Source organism: Grampus griseus (assembly GCF_964374135.1).
Source record: "Grampus griseus genome assembly, chromosome: 1".
NCBI classification, from domain to species: domain Eukaryota; kingdom Metazoa; phylum Chordata; class Mammalia; order Artiodactyla; family Delphinidae; genus Grampus; species Grampus griseus.
This window is the reverse complement of record NC_139017.1, coordinates 109,796,015-109,819,427: the sequence shown is the minus strand read 5'-3', so window position 1 is coordinate 109,819,427 and position 23,413 is coordinate 109,796,015. Positions and strand designations below refer to the sequence as shown.

General features: G+C 32.0%; 1 protein-coding gene across 2 annotated transcripts in view; it reads left to right on the top strand.

Annotated features, from left to right (window-relative positions):
* PRKACB (protein kinase cAMP-activated catalytic subunit beta) overlaps positions 1–23,413 on the top strand; it is a gene marked incomplete at its 5' end in the record, with an annotated part of 145,016 nt that overhangs the window by 84,872 nt on the left and 36,731 nt on the right. For both annotated transcript variants that reach the window (XM_082664354.1, XM_082664353.1), the window contains 2 exons: positions 9,361–9,422; positions 11,478–11,606. In XM_082664354.1, the coding sequence (XP_082520480.1) occupies positions 9,361–9,422; positions 11,478–11,606 (191 nt within the window). The remainder of the gene's footprint in view (positions 1–9,360; positions 9,423–11,477; positions 11,607–23,413) is intronic.

Sequence of the window (23,413 nt, the reverse complement as noted above, 5' to 3'; positions counted from 1 at the left end):
TAAGGGGGAGCATACTTTGACTACCCTGAGGAAATTTTCATACCTTGGTGACAAAATGGCTTTTGTTTTAAATGGCCTCACAGAGACAGAAAAGTTCTTTGATCCATACAACTTGGGATTTCTTAGACTTGTGTATAAAGCCAGGATCCTCAAAGGATCATAACCTCAGGGAAAGCATAGACTAAAAAATAAAACATCTCCACTGACACGGGGAAAATAAGGAAGCTCACATTTCTTGGCTTGGGTTCCTGGGGAGGGGGGAGGGCTGTGTGTGCATGTGTATGGGATGCTTTTCCTGAGAGTTTGTAATCAACTGCTGCTTCTTCAGTAGCTTTCACATTATAATCTGTATTAATTGTGTGGTTTAATAATTTTAAATAAAATACCTTAGAGTAACAGTTCCAGGCTGGTAACATCTATCGGATGCCAGGCAGAAGCTAATACAAAACATATCCTCATATCAAACCCTGCAGTTTTCTCACAGATAAAACCCCACTGAACTTTGAGTTCAGAGTCCAAAGCCAAAATGGATACATAACACACACAAACAATCTACAACAAAAGATATTTAGCAGATAAAACAGCATTAGACCCTACCAAGAATGTCAGAGTAGAATTGTCACATACAGGCTACCATTTAAATTAATCACATAAAAAAGAAATATAAGAGAAAAAAATTGTATGCACTTCCCACAGAGCCTCAAAATATATAAAACAAAATTGACCCGTTTAGAAGGAAAAATTATAACTATGTAAGATTTATAGATATATATAAAGAATTCTCACCCAGTAATTGGAGAATACACAGAAATATATAGAACACTTACAAAATTGATTTTTTGACTACACATATTTGATATACTTTAAAGAATTGATACATAGGCTGTGGTCTCTGACCACAAAGCAATTAAGTTTAATCAATAATAAAAGACTAATTAAATAAGTAAACACAAATGTTATATTTGGAAATTAAAAAAACTCAAATAACACACAGGTCAAGAAATAACTCATAAATTTAAAATTCAATTATGTATCAGAACTTGTGGGGTGCAGCTAAAGGATTTAGAGCCAAAATCTTAAATGTGTATGTTAGGAAAAGAGAAAGACATTTGTGATGTAAGGATGCAAGTAAACAAGTTAGAGAAAGCACAGTATGGTTAATCAAAAGAAGGAAAAAAGCTAATAGAGACATGAGCAAAAGTCAGTGGAATAGAAAATATTCATCAGAGTCAACGCGTAGTTCATGGAGAAGGCTTTTAAGAGAACTGATTAGAACTGTACCTATTTAAGATTTAATCATAGTTAAAATGTTTATTCAAAACTTAGCATGGGCTTCCCTGGTGGTGCAGTGGTTGAGAGTCTGCTTGCCAATGCAGGGGTCACGGGTTCGTGCCCCGGTCCGGGAAGATCCCACATGCCGCGGAGCGGCTGGGCCAGTGAGCCATGGCCGCTGAGCCTGTGCGTCCGGAACCTGTGCTCTGCAGCGGGAGAGGCCCGCGTACCGCAAAAAAAAAAAAAAAAGAAAACTTAGCAAAATTGGGACTGGACAGTTTTATAGTCAAGTTCAAAAAACAAAAATTTTAATCTTGTACAAAATTTTTCAAAGAATTAAAAAGGAGATATTCTTAATTTCTTAAATATATGTATTCTAGTAATAGTTTCACAAGTAAAGTATGGGAAAGAAAAGCAGTTAGAAACGTGTTCTTTGAAGTTAGGAACAGGAGTAGAATGCTCATTGTCTTTATCTGTACAGTATAACACTGTGAGTCATAACCTACACGGTAGGACAAGAAAAAGTTGGAGTAAAAAAAATTATCATTATTCACAGATATGTGATTATCTACATAGAAAATTCAAGAGAATCTACTAGTGTTATTTTAGAATTAATGAGAGTCTGCCAGTCTGCCATATAATATCAGTATATAAACATCAACTATGTGCTATACATCAGCAACAAACAAATGGTAATTTTTTAAAAAGTCTCCCTTTTACAATAGCAACCAAAGCTCTAAAGAACCTAGGAATAAATCTAATAAAAGAATAAGACCTTTAAGAGAAAAAAGGTATAAAATTCTACTGAGATATTTAATATTTAACAAGCAGATATCATTTTATACCCATTAGATTATCAAAAATTAGAAAGTAAAAATTAAACAGTAACATATTTTGTTGAGGATATGGATCATCAAGGATAGAGTGGTAGTATAAACTAGCACAACCATTTATTGAGCCACTTACTATTTAGTTAAGTTGAAAACGTGCATACCCTATCATCTAGGGATCCACTCCTATCTCTGTACTTTCCGCAACAAGACAGAACATTTGAATTCAGGACCAAATGGAAAATCTTTAGCATATGCTTCTGCTAGATAAAATATCCTCTCAGAAAAAGCCTCAGTGAACAATTAAGGAAGTAAAGTACATTTCAAAGAGCATTTCAAAAATTGCCTGGGTCATTAGTTTTATGACTATAAATTTACTTTAAGTTTTATCACAAAATCCTTTAGGGAACATCTTCAGTCAAACATGGCTTGGATGGCCTAGAAAATCCACAGCATCCCTAGACAGAGAGCAAGTTTGGAGAGAAAGCATGTACATGTGATTTGTAGTGAACGAGTACACTGTGTGAATTCATAGTGTATCCATCTGTCCATATAGATACTAGTCAAATAAGTTAATGTGTTTCTTTCTATAATTTGATCATTTAAATATATATGTCTCACCAAAAGTTTAAAATTTTTTTAACAGTGTAGTGAAAGAGTGGGTCAATTATAATGTTCACTTGTAACCAAGACTTGATAAAGAATTAACTAACAAAAAATTGTAAGGAGAGGACAGAAGAGTAAATGTAAGCAGTATTGCAATAAGAATAGCCTTTATTGCCTATTAAGTTTTCAACCACTCATTCATGTGTGATTTTGTGCAAGACTAATTAATATCTTAGAAAAGAAAAGTAGGCCCATTTGTGCTGTTATGTGGTCCCATCCACTGAACTACACAAATAACAGTTATAGTAATTAAAGTTGTTTTTTATACCCACTGTCATTTTCAGGTTACAGTGAATTTGCTTTGAACGAACATGTTTGAATATGGTGAAGCAAAGTGTCTCTTCAGCAAAGTGAACACAATTGCTCTTCAGATTAAAGGGATAGAAATATGATATTTCATTAATACATTTCCAGAGTAGGGTTTTGACTGGTTAAAAAGATATATGTATCCAAAGAATTAATTGTAATCATTGTATAAAACACTTTTGAATATGTGTTTTTCATTCTATTCCTGTGTGTGAATATCTAATGAACATGTATGGGTTGGTAACTTCTTGTGTGTATGTTATTTTATGTGTTATTTAATCTGTTTAATTTATTCTTTTTGATCAAGCACGCAAATCATCAGAAGCATCTGGTAGGAAACCACTTTTTACAGAATAATTTGTTTGCTTTGTTGCTATAAGTTGCATTTTATGAGGCATTCTGTAGCAACTAGAATATTTTGTATTTACTGAAAATATTTGTACTACAGCATGTATGTGTGTGGGGAGGTATACTTAGAAATAACATATAGAGTTCTAAAGAGGTGAGTGTTTGAAGTAGGGGTGCCAGAAGACAGTATTACAGTCTACTAGATTTACACTTCCTAGAGGTTTTGGAAGAGACTGTATTGTTATTTGTTGATAGAACTTGGTATTTTCATAACTAATTTACCTCCGTTCCCATCCTGTTTTGTGCTTTCTGACATACACTAAATAACCTAAATAGAATAATGCTTTTATTTAGGTAAAGAATGAAGATGAAAATAATTTAATTACATGAGATTAGGGGGACCATGAATTATAATCTGCTCAGTAAAAAAAAATTTTAACTTATTACAAAAAAAGATACTATTAAGAAACGACTGCTTATAGTACCTAATACTTGCTCTTTCCCTTATAGAAAATTTTAGAGGAACAGCTCCTTCTCTTATTCCCTAAATGGATAGCCATCAAGATTTAAAATATTCAGACCTGTAACCCCCACTGTTCTTCCTCCTTACTCTGGCTCCCCTCTTTCTTTAGCCAAGTGATCTTGCCTCCTATTTCCCAGAAGAAATGGAGTACAGCAATTGTGAATAACTCAGTTTACTCCTGGGCCTTTCCACATACTGAAAAGCGTCGCTGTGGCGAGTAGCTACCTCCCTGATTGGGCACTTTCTTGCCCATACACTTCACCTCCCACTGCTGCTGTACACTTTTACCCTATGCTGCAGCTATTTAGGTCTGTTGACATTTCCTGAGTAAACCATGCTCTTTCCTTTATGCATTTGATTCAAGATCATCCCAGCCTGTCTTTGTCCTCAACTTCATCTGCCAGAGGAACTGTTTATCCTTCAAGATTCAGCACAAATGCTGCATCATCTTTTATGCCTTACCTTACTACCCAAGAATTTCCTCTTTTGAGCTTGAATAGCACCTGTAGATTTCTTAGTTGTAATCCTTGTCACACTCTATTACAGTGGTTCATCTATTTCCCCTTTAGCTTCTCATCTCCTATATAGTGGAGATATGTTCATTCTTTGTTGTGTTCCCAGAGTCTAGCTCAGTTTCTGGTACCATTGAACAGTGCTCAATAAATGTTGAGAAGATTGTTAAACCAGCACCAATGAAGTAAAAATACCTGGAAGACACTGTTGTCTCTCAGAAGGGACTTAATGAAGTATTACAATTCAGAGTGTCTTTCCTACAGTAGAGTTTTGAAAAAGAATAGAAGTCCAGAGATGGCATTGCAGTAGTTATAGGATGTGTATTTCAGTATATGCTACTTAATATTATTAGCGCTATTGCTATGAGGAGTTAAATTTTTTGTTAGCTGTTTTAAGGAAAATTAGAATGGTATTGATTTTGGCGCTGAACAGTAATTATTGATTTTATTTCCTAACCATTTAATTTAAAAATATTCTATTTGAATATGTTCAGTCAAATAATCATTTCTACATTGTTTTAGTCTGTACATAATATTTTGTAAAAATGTGCATAAGTGATTTCATGCTAATATGCTGTTTTTATGAGTGTCATTTAATCATTGTTTAATTTATTTTTCGGATACAAGCTTGCTCCTCTTCAGAAGTATCTGGTAGGCAATTACTTTTAATAAAACAAATGTTACCTTTTAAAACTTTTTATTTGGTTGTTTGCAAGTTGTTATGCTCCTCTTAAAGTTATATTTTTATAAAATATTTTGAGTTAATAAAATATTTTAGTTGATGGGAGAAATGGTTTAGTTTTATGTTGAGTTTTATCCACAGAAATTATTTATATTGCAGTTTCTTGTGTGATATTTTAGAAACAACAAATATAGCACTGTGAAATAGTGGGAGCTGTACAGGGTAACATAAGACAAATTAATACACACCACTTAAATTAGATAACCCAGGTTAATGAAAGGTTTTTGAAAGGAAAATATAGTTGTAAATCTTGAGTAAAACAGCTAATATTTTAATTGGGTATTTACCCTAGGAAGTTTATATTCTATTTTGTTCTGTTTTCTATTTGTTTCCCTTCTATTTTCTGACATCCATTAAAAGAAGTTAAATAAAATTGTGCTTTTATTGTAAAAGAGGTGTCAAAGAGAGAGGTGACATTTATCACATTACAAAGAAAACTGGAGAATTCAACATCTGGAGTAGTTATAATCTGTATAGTAATAGATTTATAAACCCTTCTTATAAAACATGAATGATAACCTCCTTTAAGCTTTGCATAATGGCATACTATAATGAACAACATGCCCTTTTTATAACCAGTAGGAATCTAGAATCTAGCAGCAACACAGAACCAAAAATTGCCCAGTAAATAAATTTACTAACTATAATTAGTGAAACATTTCAGAATTATCTGAATAACATGGAATAAAGATATGCCATACTTGAATTTTTAATAAATTTTCCTAATGTTTAAAATGAACTCTCTAATTTTTAACAATGTCGTGTGTATAAATATATTCAAAGATATTTTGAGGGTGGTAAGATTTAAGTTTTTTTTAATGTACTTGTAGATATGCATAAAAATTATCACTTTGTTTCTTCTTTCTTCATCTCATGAATGTGGGTAAATATTTCTACAAGCCAACCCTGGGTGAACATATAGATTCCTTTGGTATTTCTTAAACTGAAGAGAAAATAAATTTATATGGAAAATAAATGTAATTGAAGTATATACTTCTGGGAAGAAATTGAGGTAATTTTTGGTGTGTCCTCATTTTTTTAGTACCTAGTTTGCTCCATTATTGACCAGTACAGAACAAAATATATTTGCAGAAAAATCCTTTGTTGAGATGTTTTTTCCTAAGGAGTGTTACTAATCACTGTGTTTTCAGATAGGTACTGATGATTACTAAGAAGCATTACAACCAATATTATAACTCATGTGTTGAGCTCCAAAACCTGTGGCTGTTGCAGGATATCACAAGGGTTTAAATTGAGTGTAAATGTAGATATGGCTTATATATGAACACAAGAAAACAATTGAGAACTTCAAGTGTATGCTTTATAGGGAACTCCAGATTAAATGTGCTGCAGTGTTTGAATTTGGCTTTCTCCCACCACTCGTTTTATTAATTAGTTGCCAACACCTTATGTCAGTGGATATAAACTTTAAAAATAACTAGAGAAAAGCATTTAGAAAGTTAAATTCACCACTGTATAAAAATAATAAAATCCAAAGCAAATACATATGGTTCTAGATTGCTTATTTTTTTTAGAGTTATTCATAATCTAGCATGTTATAAAATATTTTATTTTTTGTGTTTATATTTATAAGGTATATATTTTGGTTAACCAATATTTTTACAAAGAGTTAACTGTGTTCATCTTTGCATCTAAGTAGTACACATATAAACCAGACATTTCATGTGTATATGTATACTTATGTGACAAAAAGTGTTGCAGGAAGAGTTTTCTTTGTGGAATTATTTAATGACATTATAATTAATGCTTATCCTTACTCTAAAAAGGAATCTATTTGTTGAAATAATTTGCAAAATTTAACATCTTTAATTCACACCATTTCTGATAATTTTCATCTAAGACCTTTATGAGAACTGTTATTTACTTTCTACAGTGTTACTTGACAGTAAACTCAGAATACTGATGAGTACAGAGAGTATTTCAAAGATTTTCCTGAATATCCTATTAGTGCATGAAATTCAGTAGTACTTAAAATTTTTCCTTTAGTTTATTCACCAAGCAGGAAAAAAGGAAATTTTCCTTCAACTTACCATCTTTGGCAAATACTGCCAGTCCTTCCTTTGACCAGTTAGTTTTTTCTTAACTCAAGATCCAATTAGCAAAAAGTGACAGGAGAAGCTGAAACAGGATGTTAGGGATTTTTTCCTTTTCCTGATTTTCTTCCATGTCTCCAAATTATCTATACTCATGCAGGCATCTGGAGAGTTTATACTGCAACTTGATGTGCAAGTTCTATAGATAGAAAATAACTAAAAATATTTTTCAAAAGAAATCAGAGGTATATTTTGGGAATCACAAGTTGTTTCTTAAAAGCCACAGTTGCATTTAGCAATAAATTATGTTTTTAATTTATTTTATAGCTGTCGTTTCCAAGTCAATGGCATGTGCAGATGTCTGTTTCATGCAAAAAAAAAAAGATCTTACTTATAAAACCACTCTTCTTCAGTTGTAACTAGTATATTAACTTTTTAGAAGTAGGATGACTTGAACCTTCCTAAACTCAAAGGAAATGTAATAATTTTCCACCCCCAAATCCACCCCCAGGAAGAATTAGATCATATTTGCATAAGTAGTTGCAATTATTTGATTCATTGTTTTGGTGAATGAGATTTTCATATAATGGAAAGATTCTAATTTTAAAAATTATTTTTCTTAAATTTTCTAAAATAGGTATTTTGGGAATATTTTGCAAAATACAAGTGACAGTTTATATAAAGTAGTAAAATAATATGTTCAGAAATGCACACTAGTGTTACATAAAAACTAATGTCTGCTGTTGGTGCCTGTGAACACCATTTTGAAATCTCAAAGCACTTAAAATGCCAACAGCTTTCTTGTTTAACAGTATTTTGCCAAAGGTACTTCAGTGGGGGTAAAGGAGGAAATTACAATATGTCTTACATGCCTCAGTTTAATACTACTGCATCATTAGAAGATCTTATTAAAGTATTTGTGAACCCCTCATTGAACTTTTGTCTTTTTATCATCATTATCATCATTCTTATTATTACTTCTGAAATAAATGCCACTGTGCCATTTGTTTAGCCTTTTACTATTTCAACACTATTTAAATCCTACTTTCATCTTTATTTATAGATTCAGATATGAGAGGAATAAAGGGAACTCCCCCCCCCCAAAAAAAAAGAAAGACTAAAATAATTACTTCTTGTGTAGTTAGGTTTTGCTCTCTCAAACCTAACTATGGGAAAAATAATACATTTTCTTAATGCCATTTTATCTCTCTGGAATTTTTTTTTACTATTTGTTTCTAAAACCCTGAAGTTATTTTGTAAACAGAAATCATTGTTAGTAGCTTTGTGGGAAGACAATGAAAAGAGGAATCCTTTTAAATGATTCATCATTTATCAAATCTAAAACTTCAAACCACAGCTCTATAAAATAATGTGGCTACTATTGATCATTATATAAACATCTGGTTTTGAATTGCTTTACTTTAGTTTATATTATAAATTAGGCATTCAGGCATTTCGTTTGCTCCAAATTTAGAATAAGAGCTTTAAGCTGTTTGGGTTTTTTGGTTGTGGTTTGTTCTGTTTTATTTTTAAGTCTTTGTGGCTATTCTTTGTGTTAGTCTGTAGTTTTTCCCTTTCTCTTTACCTTCAGTAGAGAGGATACAAATCTAATAATATAAATCCTTATACCTGAAAACAGCCCTTTGTCAAAGTCAGTTAGTTTTGAAACTCCACAAATCAACAAATTCACATTCTCCAGATTTTTTACTTCTTAGGTTTACTCTGTTAATATCTGCTGGCTTATTTATTTACAATAAGTATTTTGTCCTATATTGATTTCTAACTTTTTTCATTACTTTCAGGTATGTTTTCAGGAACAGTATTTTTATTATTAAATTTGAAATTAGCAAAGTGACCTCCATAGAGAACAGTATTAGATATTCTTAGAAATTGGAGAAACTGTTTGCTTCTTCTTTAGAGAAACTAAATAGCTCTCTAGTCTAATCATGGTTGTGAATACATGTTTCATGGCAACCATAGTTGACTTAAGTCTGTGTTTTTTAAGCAAATATATTTATGTGTAATGTATTTATGTATGTAGTATAAATATTCTTAGAAGTCAAAATTTGGTTTTTTTTTTTTTTTTTTTTTTTTAATATATTTTCAGTGAAAGAGTTTCTAGCCAAAGCCAAAGAAGACTTTTTAAAAAAATGGGAAAATCCTGCTCCGGTAAGGAACATTTAAAATTTTCTGTGATTTAAAAATCTTGCTTTAAGTAAAATCATGATTCTCACCTAAATAATTTACTACTTCAGAAAGTTTAATTTTCAAATAGCATTAATAAATATAAGCTGAACGTGAGAATTTTGCCATAATATTATGTTTTGATTTATTAATAATTTTATGTATACCTAAATTGGAGAAGGAACTAATTTCTGATATAATACCTGATTATACATTTTGATACTAATTCCAAGTTGCTACAAACTCTTGATATTTTCTAATATTCTAGTCATTTTGATTTATGCCTTCGATAGCATATTTATTATTTTTATTAATTATGACAATTAGGGATCATATTGTGCAGTTTCAAATTCTTAATCACAAATACTTGGCTACTGACAACATACCAAGTACACTAGGATCCTTTCATAAATGTTTTGATGAGTTAAGTTCTATATAATTTAAGTACTTTAGATCTTAACTAAGATCTAAAAATTATATATAAAAAGAGCCATCTACACTTGCCAAAAACTCTTTTTCAATTTATTTTTATAAATAATTAATGACCTTTAATAGTAGGTGAAATTTTGAAAACTTTTCCTAGCATGAAAATCCTTTTGAAGTATTTTTTCACTAAAAAATATTTAATTTTAAATAAAATGTTACGTTTTATGAAGATGCCATCATTACCAAGATTTAGAGCATGAGCTATATAATTTATGAGGAAGATAGCATATTCGTATGAAAAGCAGTGACTAGCAGAAAGAGATGTCTTGTTGTCTATTAATGATGTTTATTTTCATTATTTAGTTGGGAACTTTATTAAACATTTCAATCCATTGTTGTTGATAAAACCAAAAATTAAATATTAATCCATAAAATTAAATAATTAATTCAGTCAGAATTATAAGGACTTTTTCTTTCTGTATCCATACAGAATCTCATGGCAATTTAAAATTATTAGAAATAAGAATGAAAACAAGTTTTATAAATAAAAACTTAGAGTTACTTGCTTCCTCCTTAATGATTCAGTAAGAAGCTATGATGTGTCTCCAAAGGCAAGGTTGATTTGCAAAAGATTAAGTCCAACTACAGTGAATTCCAGTAGCAATCCAAATTCCTCACTTATAAAAGAACCATATTGCATCACATTTTTCTAAAGCTTAATGCTATACAGAATGGCCCTTGGAAATATTTTTTCCAAGATTTTCATGAAGATGTTTATAATGAAAACCTATTAAACAAATGGGTTAGCAATTACTATTTGGTGCCACTTAGCACATAATTTGTTCCTAGTAATTTTCATTTTGTTGTGGCAGCAACAAATTCAATAGATTGATGCCTCCAATTCTTTGCTTCTATGCTATAGTCAAAGCCAAAGATATTTGCTTGTAACAAAGCATCTTTCAAGGAGAAAGAGAGTGATTATTCTTCTGGGACTCTGACTTTTGGTTATCTTTGTGGGAGTGAGAAACTCTTTTTACCTTATTGTTACTTTTTTAGGTAATACTGGGTTGTTATCACATCAGAGAGAGAAAACCATTAGTATCTCTCATGCTGTTATTATCTAGTTCATATAAGGATAGAAAGGAAGTAAGACAGTGTTTCTTCAGAGGTAACTCTAGTGAAAGGACTCTGATCCTCAGCTTATCTATTCATTATAATTATTTGTAAGTGCACTAAGACTGTGTGGCTTCCATGATTGCATACTTCTGGTCAGTTTGTAATTATTAAAATATGGAGCTAATTTATTAGAAGTCCAATACTATGAATTCATATTAGAATATGGCCTTTCATATTTCAACTGAGGATCTTACTTCCTCACATTACTATTATGCTTTGTTTTGCGATGTAAGTCTCTTCTCAAATATTAGATCCTTTCTTATTCAAAGGGAAAAATAGAACCAATAATCTGCAATTTCAGTAGTCTCTTTGTATTGTTTTTAAATGGATAGTTATAAATTACCTATTCTGATAGCATATCATTAAATCTATTATAGTTTTCATAGTCTTCTTATGAAAATTTCTAATTTTAAAGTTTATTTTTTCATGTATATGTAGAATAATGCTGGGCTGGAAGATTTTGAAAGGAAAAAAACCCTTGGAACAGGTTCATTTGGAAGAGTCATGTTGGTGAAACATAAAGCCACTGAACAATATTATGCAATGAAGATCTTAGATAAGCAGAAGGTTAGTGTATGCATTGGTTTGGGGTTTTTTTTTTTGGAATTTAAAAAAAATTTTTAATTTTAAATTGAAATATAGTTGATTTACAATGTTGTGTTAGCTTCAGGTATACAGCAAAGTGATTCAGTTATATACATATATATTCTTTATTAGATTCTTTTCCATTATAGGTTATTACAAGATATTGAGTATAGTTCTTTGTGCTATACAGGTTCTTGTTGGTTATCTATTGTATATATAGTGGTGTGTATATTTTAATCCCAAACTCCCCATTTATCCCTCCTCCCCCACCTTTCCTTTTGGTAACCATAAATTTGCTTTCTATGTCTGTGAGTCTATTTCTGTTTTGTAAATAAATTCATTTGTATCATTTGTTTAGATTCCACATATAAGTGATATCATAGGATATTTGTCTTTGTCTTGCCTACTTCACTTAGTATGGTAATCTCTAGGCAGAATACTCTTTAACATAAATTGCAGCAATATTTTTTGGCCCCATCTCCTAGAGTAATGGAAATAAAAACAAAAATAAACAAATGGGATCTAATTAAACTTAAAAGCTTTTGCATAGCAAAGGAAACCATAAACAAAATGAAAAGACAACCTACTACAGAGTGGTAGAAAATATTTGAAAATGATACGACTGACAAGGGATTAATTTCCAAAATATACAGCTTATTACAGCTCAATATCAAGAAAACAAACAGCCTAATCAAAAAATGGGTAGAAGATGTAAATAGACATTCCTCCAAAGAAGACATACCAGTGACCAACAGGCACATGAAAAGATGCTCAATATTGCTAATTATTAGAGCAATGCAAATCAAGACTACAATGAGTATCACCTCACACTGGTCAGAATGACCATGATCAAAAAGTCTACAAGTAATAAATGCTGGAGAGGGTGTAGAAAAAAAGGAACCCTCCTACATTGCTGGTAAGAATGTAAATTTGTACAGCCAATATGGAGAACAGTATAGAGCTTCCTTAAAAGACCAAAAATAGAGCTACCACAGGATCCTGCAATCCCCCTCCTGGGCATATATCTGGAGAAAACCATAATTCGAAAAGGTACATGCACCCTAATGATTATAACAGCACAATTTACAGTAGCCAAGACATGGAAGCAACCTAAATGTCCATCAACAGATAAGTGGATAAAGAAGATGTGTGTATATATACACAATGGAATATTACTCAGCCATAAAAAAATGAAATAATGCCTTTTGCAGCAACATGGATGGACCTAGGGATTATCATGCTAAGTAAAGCAGTCAGACAGAGAAAGACAAATATCACATAATATTGCTTATATGTGAAATCTAAAAAGATGATACTGGTGTATTCATTGTTATTTACCTGAAGAGTAAATTTTATCTGCTAGATTATTAAACACATGCAATAGAATAACTTACCAATGACACCTTCAGATAATTTTATTGTTGTGTTTAATTTGCATTCCTCTTTATTGTGACTATATGACACATACAATTAATAGTTTGAGTGTAGGGGGGTACATTATGATTTCAATAATTATTTATACATAATAGGTATATATATGTTTACTAACAAAATATTGAATTCTATATGTAAAGAACAGGCATCTCTATTACATTCTGCCTTGTGGAAAAATGCAGGGGCCAATTACTTGATCCTTAGATTGAGGTAACAGAAATTTAGTGATTTATTTTATGACTTAATTTAATTGACAGTTGAAGCCCTGTTGTTTAACATGATTGAGCTGTTTAATTTAAAATGTAAGTTAAAGCAGGAAAAAATTTGAAAACCTGCATACTGTAACAAATATCAAATCATTATATTATGCACCTCAAACTAATAATGTTACATGTCAGTTATAGCTAAAAGAAATAAATTAATTAAAAAATGAATTTTAAGTATTTATCATATATTAGTGTTATCTAATGAATCAAGGTGTCTGAATAATTCACGCTTTAAATATTAAGCTTCTGTTTTCCTAGTAATGACTATTGAGGGAAAGTAAAAGAAAAATGGCGAATCTTGATTTGTTATCTTACAGATATTATGTACTCAAGAATGACATTTTGGCTTGCTGGGATACAGATAGGAAAATGTGGAGGAAACAGTACTGAACGAGTAATCAGGGTTACAGATGGTGGGTAAATTAGTGCTATCCAATAGAAATATAATGTGAGGCACATATGTCATTTTGAGTTTTTTAGTAGCTACATTTTTAAAAAGTAAAAAGAAATAGTTAAAATTATTCTTAATTAATAGATCTTTATTTAGCCCAAGGTATCTAAAATACTATCACTGCCACATGTAATTAATATAAAAATTACTGAGATGTTTCATATTCTCTTTTTCATACCAAGTTGTCAAAATCTGATGTTTATTTTACACTTACAGTATATCTCCATTCAAATTAGCCTCATTTTGAGTGTTAAATAACCACATGTGGCTAGTGGCTACCATATTGGACAGCACAGCATTAGACTGGTCTGAGGTTTCAGTCCAACCTCTATTTTTTTTTTCTTCGGTACGCGGGGCTCTCACTGTTGTGGCCTCTCCCGTTGCGGAGCACAGGCTCCGGACGAGCAGGCTCAGCGGCCATGGCCCACGGGCCCAGCCGCTCCGCGGCATGTGGGATCTTCCCGAACTGGGGCACGAACCTGTGTCCTCTGCATCGGCAGGCGGACTTTCAACCACTGCGCCACCAGGGAAGCCCAACCTCTATTTTAAAACAAAAACCAAAACTAACCCCTAATATGAAAAGTAGTAATGGATTAAGTCTCTCTAAAATTAAATTCACCCATACACACATTTGTGCATCTTTGTCTACTGCCCTCTTTCACTTTATCTTTTCTAACCATGCTTCTTGAAAAAATAGTTTAATCACTCACCGCTAACTCACTTCCTTTTAATTCTTCAACCCACAACAATTTAGCTGCCTCCTTGTTTATCTCCTGCTTCTTGCTACTCTACTGAAATGGCACTACCATGGATCACCAATCCAGTGACTTAATCACCAAGTCCAGTGGACTCTTTTTGCTCATCTTATGTGACTTTTTTAGAGCCAGGACTGTAGTGATACTCCCTTGAAACTGTCTTGTCCCTGGACTTCTGGAACCCCATGCTCCTAATTATAGTATTTCCTCTCTGGGCTCTTCTTTTTCATGTGCCTTTTCCTGTTTTGTTCTATTTTTTCCTTCTGTCTGCTCTTTAAAGATTGCTAATCTCAATCGCTGGACTATCCACTCTTCCTGTTTTCTTGTTCTGTACCCTCTTCCCGTGTACTCTAATCCAAGCTTCAACTCATCATTGAACTCTACACTTCTGATTTGTACAATCTGAGCATGGAGCTCTTAGAGATCAACTAGTCCTTACCCTAATTATCTAGATGAGGTAATTGGATCTTAGGGAGGGTAAGTGACCAGCATACTTGTATTGCTAGCACAACAACAAAATGTCTCCAATTTGCTTGCTTGCTTGTTTGTTTGAAGCATAATAGACTTACAATATTATATTAGTTACAGGTGTACAACATAATGATTTGATATTTCTATACATTACAAAATGATCACCATGACAGTCTAGTTACTATCTGTCACTATACAAAGTTATCATAATATTATTGACTATATTTCCTATACTGTATTTTAACCTGTGATTCATTTATTTTGTAACTCTTAATTTATCCTGTAAACTCTTAAAGTTCGTATCTCTTAATCTCCCTTACCTATATCATTCATCACCCCACACCTCCTCCCCTCTGAGTTCTCTGTATCTATGAGTCTGTTTCTGTTTTGTTATGTTTGTTCACTTGTTTTTTTAGATTCTACATATAAGAGAAATCATATGGTGTATTTCTTTGTCTGTCTGACTTATTTTACTCAGCATAATACCCTCATACCTCTAAGTCCATCTATGTTGTCACAAATGGCAAGATTTCCTTCTTTTTTTATTGCTGAGTATATTCCGTTTTATATTCCATCTTCTTATCAATCCATCTGTTAATGGACACTTAGGTTGCTTCCATATCTTGGCTATAGTAAATAACACTGCAGTGAACATAGGGGTGCATATATCTTTTTGAATTAGTGTTTTTATGTTCTTTGGAAAAATACCCAGAAGTGGAATTGCTGGATTGTATGGTAGTTCTACTTTTAATTATTTGAGGAACCTCCATACTGTTTTCCATAGTGACTGTACCAGTTTACATTCCTACCAACAGTGCATGAGGGTTCCATTTTCTCCACATCCTTGCCAACACTTGTTATTTGTGTCTTTTTTATAATAGCCATTCTAACAGGTGTAGGGTTATATCTCATTGTAGTTTTGATTTGCATTTCCCTGATAATAAGTGATGTTGAGTATTTTTTCATGTACCTGTTGACCATCTGTGTGTCATCTTTAGAAAAATGTCTACTCAGGTCCTCTGCCTATTTTTCAATAGGGTTGTTTTTTGATGTTGAGTCTTATGATTTTTTTTTTAATATCTTGGATATTAACCCTTTATCAGACATTGTTTGCAGTTATTTTCTCCCATTCAGTTGGATGCCTTTTTGTTTTGTTCATAGCTTTCTTCACTGTGCAGAAGTATTTTAGTTTAAGGTAGTCCCATTTGTTTACTTTTGTTTTTGTTTCCCTTGCTTGAGGAGACATATCCAAAAAAACATTGTTAAGACAGGTGTCAAAGAGCATACTGCCTATGTTTTCTTCTAAGAATTTTATAGTTTCAGATCTTACATTTAAGTCTTTAATCCATTTTGAGTTTATGTTTGTATATGGTGTGAGAAAATAACCCATTTTGATTCTTTTGCATATAGCTGTTCAATTTTTCCAGCACCGTTTATCAAAGAGACTATCTTTTCTCCATTGTATATTCTTGCCTTGTTTGTTGTAAATTAATTGACCATATAAGCATGGGTTTATTTCTGGGCTTTCTATTCTGTTTCATTGGTCTATGTGTCTGTTTTTATACTAGTTTCATACTGTTTTGATTATTGTAGCTTTGTAGTATACTTTGAAATCAGCAGGCATGATACCTGCAGCTTTGTTCTTCTTTCTCAAGATTGTTTTGGCTATTCAGGGTCTTGTTTACATATAAATTCTAGAATTATTTGTTCTAGTTCTGTGAAAAATGCTGTTGGTATTTTGATAGAGATTGCATTGAATCTGCAGATTGCCTTGAGTAGTACGGCCATTTTAAGAATCTTGAGTCTTCCAATCCATGAGCTCAGTGTATCTTTCCATTTGTTTGTGTCATTTTTAATTTATTTCATCAATGTGTTTTAGTTTTCTGAGTACAGGTTTTTACCTCCTTGGTTAGATTTATTTCTAAGTGTTTTATTGTTTTTGATGCAGTTGTAAGTGGGACTGTTTTAATTTCTCTCTCTGATAGTTTGTTGTTAGTGTATTAAAACACAAAAGATTTCTATACATTAATTTTGTGTCCTGAAACCTTACTGAATTCATTTATTATAATAGGCTTTTTTGTGGCATCTAAAAAATGCAGGGGGGAAGTAAGAATGCAGAGCCATTAGAATGCATTCAAACTTAAGAGATTATCAACTTAAATAACCACATATATGTATAGGTTGTTATATATAAACCTCCTGGTATCCACAAACCAAAAATCTGTAATAGATACACACACAAAAAAAGAGAAAGGAATCCAAACATAACAGTAAAGATAGACATCAGATCACAAGGGAAGAGAGCAAAAGAAGAAAGAAACAAAAAAAAAAACTACCAAAAAACCCACCTGAAAACAGTTACCAAAATGACAATAAGTACATATCTACCAATAATTACTTTAAATGTAAATGGACTAAATGCTGTAGTCAAAAGATAGAGTGGCTGAATGAATAAAAAACAAGACCCATATATATGTTGCCTACAAGAGACTCACTTCACATCTAAAGACACACACAGACTGAAAGTGAGGGGATGGAAAAAGGTATTCCATGCAAATGAAAATGAAAGCTGTGGTAGCAATATTTATATCAGACAAAATAGACTTTAAAACAAAGACCATAACGAGACATGAAGGACATTACATAGTGATAATTGGGTCAATGTCAGAAGAAGTAATAATAATTATAAATATATATGCACCCACCATAGGAGCAGCTAAATACATATAGCAAATATTAACAAACATAAAGGGAGAAATTGATAGTAACATATTAATAGTAGGGGACTTTAATATTCCACTTACATCAATGGACAGATCGAGATAGAAAATCAATAAAGAAACACTGCCCTTAAGTGACACATTATACTAGATGGGTTTAATAGCTATATATAGAAAATTCCATCCCAAAGCATCAGAATACACATTCTTTTTCAAGCACACATGGAAATTCTCCAGGGTAGATCAATGCTAGGCTACAAAACAAGTCTTAATAAATTTAAGAATATTGAAATCATATCAAGCATCTTTTCCAACTACAATTATATGAGACTAGAAACCAACGACAAAAAAAAAGTACAAGCAACACAAACACATGGAAGCTAAACATAGTGCTACTGAGCAACCATTGGGTCACTGAAGAAATTAAAGTGGAAATCAGAAAATACCTGGAGACAAATGAAAATGAAATGCAATGATCCAAAATCTGTGGGACACAGTAGAAGCATCTCTAAGAGGGAAGTTTATAGTGATACAAGCCTCCCTCAGGAAACAAGAAAAATCTCAAATAAACAGCCTAATCTTACACCTAAAAGAACTAGAAAAAGAAGAATAAACAAAACCCAAAGTTAGTAGAAGAAAAGAAACCATAAAGATCAGAGCAGAAATAAATGAAAGAGAGACTGAAAAAAACAATAGAAAAGATAAATGAAACTAAGAACTGTTTCTTTAAAAGATAAGAACCTTTAACCAGACTCATCAAATAAAAAGGAGAAAGGGTCCAAATAAATAAAATCAGAAATGAAAAAGAAGAAGTTACAACTGACACCACAGAAATACAAAGGATCATAAGAGATTACTACGAACAATTACATGCCAACTAATTGGACAAACTAGAAGAAGTGGATAAATTCCTAGAAGAGTACACTCTCTCAAGACTGAATCAGGAAGAAATAGAAAATATGAACACACCAACTACCAGTAATGAAATTGAATCAGTAATTAAAAAAAAAAAATACTTCCCAACAACAAAAGTTCAGGACCAAATGACTTCATGGGTGAATTCTACCAAACATTTGAAGAAGAGTTTACATCTGTCCTTCTCAAAGTATTCCAAAAAATTTCAGAGAAAGGAATGCTTGTGACCTTATTGAATGAGGCCAGCATCACCCTGATACCAAAACCGAAAAAAGACACCATAAAAAAAGAAAACTATAGGCCAATGTAACTGATGAACACAGACGCAAAAATCCTCAACAAAATATTAGAAAACCAAATTCAATATATTAAAAAGATCATACACCACGATCAAGTGGGATTTATCCCTGGGTGCAAGGATGGTTCAGAATCCACAAATCAATCAATGTGATACACCACATTAACAGATTGAAGAACAAAAATCATATGATCATCTCAATAGATGTAGAAAAAGTTTTTGACAAAAAAGCTTTTGACATGAACATCCATTTATGACAAAAACTTTCAACAAAGTAGGTATAGAGGGAACAATACCTCAACATAATAAAGGCCAAAAATGACAAGCCTACAGCTAACACTTATACTCCCTGGTAAACTGAAAGCATTTCCTCTAAGATCAGGAATGAGATAAAGATACCCACTCTGTCCACTATTATGCAACATAGTATTGGAAGTCCTAGCCACAGCAAACGGACAAGAAAAAGAAAAAGAATCCAAATTGGAAAGGAAAAAGTACAACTGTCACTGTTGGGAGATGACACGATACTATATTAAATTTATATGTTTTTTATTAAACCTATTATTAAAATGTTATTATCTGTATAGTCCCTCATATTTTTTGTTAAGATGTTAACAGAATGTACTCTAGTCATAAAATATTAAAAGGATTACAAACGATACCATTTTTATACTTTAAAGTATTTAGGGAAGTTTCAAATTTCTTTTTTAGTAAGGTAGTGAGAAGTAAGATAAGTTACTGAGAAGATTAACTCGTTGATTAAATATTGGTGAAAGAGCATTTTCCAGAAGAATAGCTGCCATTTGAAGTCATTTCTACTGCGGCAATGTTCTGGATCTATTCATAATTAGGACAAAGTGTTTATGTTCTGAATTTTTTTCAAGTTTATTTACTGTAATTTGCTAAAGATAAGTAATAAAATAACACTCCATAATAACCTTTTTGCCATAAATCTTTCAATTAACTCTTTTTGGCTTCTATCTTATAGTGTATGGAGCATGGGGAAGAAAATCAGTGCAGAAATCAAGGAAATCTCATTTCTTTATTCCTTACTATATGTCTAGCATTGCTAGGTACTTTATATTATTGTATCAGTGAATCTTCCCAACAACTTTGTGTGACATTAATTTCCCTTTTAAGCCCATAACCTATTTAAGTAATTTTTCCAAAGTCAAACAGCTAGTAAGATGAACTAGGAATTTGCACAAGCTTTGTCTGATTTCTATGCCTCCACTCCTTGTTTAATTTTTCCTTTGAAATGTATTTGTTATCCCTAAGATTCTTTCTACCACCACATAATTTGGTCTCTCACTAACGTTAACTGGGCTTTCACAATAGCATCTTAATTAATTTTCACAACCCCACACTTTTCCCCCTGTACTAATTCACCCTCCTCGTTGCCAGTGAAGTTTTCTTACCATATCATATCATTTCACTTAGTCAGAAAGCTTCCTGATGTTTATTAAATGAAGCCAGAGCTCTGCAGCCTACTTTCAAGCACTTTATAATTTTCTTCCAGACTCCACTATAGGCTTATTTGACACTTTTCCTACATGTCCTCTATTCTCTACTTCTCTGATTGAAACTTGACTCACAGGAGTATTTGGTGCTCTGCTGGGTGGTGCAGGGTAATATGCGGTGATACATGGCCTATCTTCTATATTAATATCTTCTCAAGTGTTTGGCTAAAAAAAAGTCAGCTGATAAGTAATTATTTAGAAGTGCTTTTAAATATATATATTTAAATTAACATAACTATTAAGAAGTAAATATAAATTTTATTTGAATTTTGAAAATAAAACATGGGCTATATTCCCAGGGGTACTTGTTAATTTTCTCTGCCATTCTGGCATACTTCATCACCAAATTTTGAGAAGCACTGTCCTAAGCTATTACCAAATGGAATTAGCAATCAGACTTACCTTTTTTTTTCTTTCCAGTTTTAATGATATATAATTGACATATAGCCTGTATTAGTAATGATTTGATTTATATAATAACATCATGAAATGATCACCATAATAAGTTTAGTGAATATCCATCTTCTGATAGAAGCAAAATAAAAGAAAAAGAAAAAAATTTTTTTCCTTGTGATGAGAACTCTTAGATTTACTCTCAGCAGCTTTCATATGTAACATACAGCAGTGTTAATTATTTTTATCATGTTGTACATTACATCTCTAGTACTATTTATCTAAGTATAGAAGACTTATCTTTCTATATTTTCCCCCTTCAGGTAATGGTTCTGGATATTAACCCTGACTGTACTACTCCTCTATGTTTTTCTAACCTTTGATATCTATCCATCTTTAAGACCCAGCTGAGCTCTCACCTTTTTTAATAGATTATAATAACAATTGACATTTATTGAGCTTTTACTTTGTGTAAAGCACTGTGTTAATCACTTGACATGTATTGTGCTACACAGTCACTTTCAAAGTAGGTATTATAATTATCATCAGCATTTTATAAAGAATCTTGGACTCAGAAAGATTATGTACTAGGCCTAATGTAAACATTTTCTCCTCTGAAGAGTTATAACATCATAACTCTCATTTGGCAGTTATTCATAAATTGCTGTTCTCATATTTATGCATCATACTTTCAAGTAAATTTTATGGAGCATGAAGGGAGATACTCTCTTGTCCTTATCTCTGTTGCACTTGTGCCTTACATGTAGTAGATATGCATATTTAAAAGTAAATTAAAATTTAATTAGTTAATTTTAAAAATTAATTTAAAAATTAACCAACATTATTTGCTTTGCCAGCTCATATGTCTTAGATTCATTTTAATTGTTATGCCCCCCAACATACACACACATTTGGCTTAAGGCTATAATGCAGAAAGCCTCTCTGTTACAGTTTTCATTACTTATTTCACAAGGTAACACATTGTCTATGCCTAACTAAAAACCCAGTGTATATTGTAATACATAAAAGTAAACACTGGTATATCCAAACAATGGAATGTTATTCAATGCTAAAAAAAAGAAAAATGAGCTATCAAGCCATGAAAAGACATGGAGGAAACTAAACGCATAAACTAAGTGAAAGAAGCCAATCTGAAAAGGCTAAATAAATACTATATGATTCCACCTATGGAACATTCTGGAAAAAGCAGAACAATGGAGACAGTAAAAATACTAGTGGTTGTCTGGTTTTGATGGGAAGGGAGGGTTGAATAAGTGGGACACAGAGGATTTTTAGGGCAGTGAAACTACTCTGTATATTATAATGGTGGGTTCATGTCATTACACATTTGTCCAAACCCATAGAATGTACAACACCAAGAGTGAACCCTAATGAAATTAATGGGTGATAATGATGGGTCACTGTAGGTTCATTAATTGTAACAAATGTGCACTCTGGTGAAGAATGTCGATAATGGAGGAGACTATGCATGTGTGGAGTCAGGGGGTATATGGGAAATCTCTGTACTTTGTGTCCAGTTCTGCTGGGAACCTGAAACTGCTTAAAAAAAACCAGTCTATTAATAAAAAGTAAACACAAAGCAACAATAATTCTCCAGCTAATGTTATATAATTTATTGTGATAAATATGAACTAATTGGTTCTGTAACCAGTTAGAATGTGGACAATAGTGATTCATTCACTTCATGTTTTCAGGTAAAAAAAAGCAGCTGAGGTCCGACGAGTTGAAATAACATCTCCAGTGTCACACACTGGTTGAATAGAAGGTCTAGAGAACACAGGTCTTCTGACTCTTAGTCAATTATTCTTTACTCAGCATTATTTTTATACTATAATTTTATATCCTAATAATGGATGGTATCTTTGATAACCTTTCTTATTCATGTTCAACTTCTCGAGTTCTGTGACTACCCCACACTGACAATAAGCCTCTGTCAAGAAAAAAATGCCACTTCCTAATGATTTACACATATACAAAACCCTGTTTTTCTTAAATTCAGAATAGAATCACATGTGGAATAGAATCACAGTCTTCATGAAGTCAAGATAGGTTTCTTTCCCTACTATGTACCTGATTGATTAGACAATCCAGTGGAAGCTTGATTAATCCTATATGACCTTATTTGTTATAAAGACATAGTCATTTTTGTCAATATTTTATGGCTCTGCAAATGTTCTTTTATTTATTCAGGTATTATGAAATTAACAGATTGTTCATTTTTACCTCCTGTTTTTTAGTTATTGACTTTTCCTCAATCTTTAATTTTCTTGCTTATCTTCTCAAGATTTAAAATCAGTACCTACTTATTACAGTAATTTGTGCCAGCTCTTTTAGTGGACTATAAGTCATTAGGACCTAAGTATTTTCACATATTAATTTTTTAAGTAATTTATTATGAGTCCCTTTTTTCTTAGCTCTTGCTTCTTTACTAAAAATTATAGTTAACCTTCCGAAGACCAAGTTTTAAACCTCTGTTAGGTTTTTCATTTGAGTCTGATAAGCCTAGTTGGTAGTTATTATTATTATCCTTATCTAAGATAGCAAT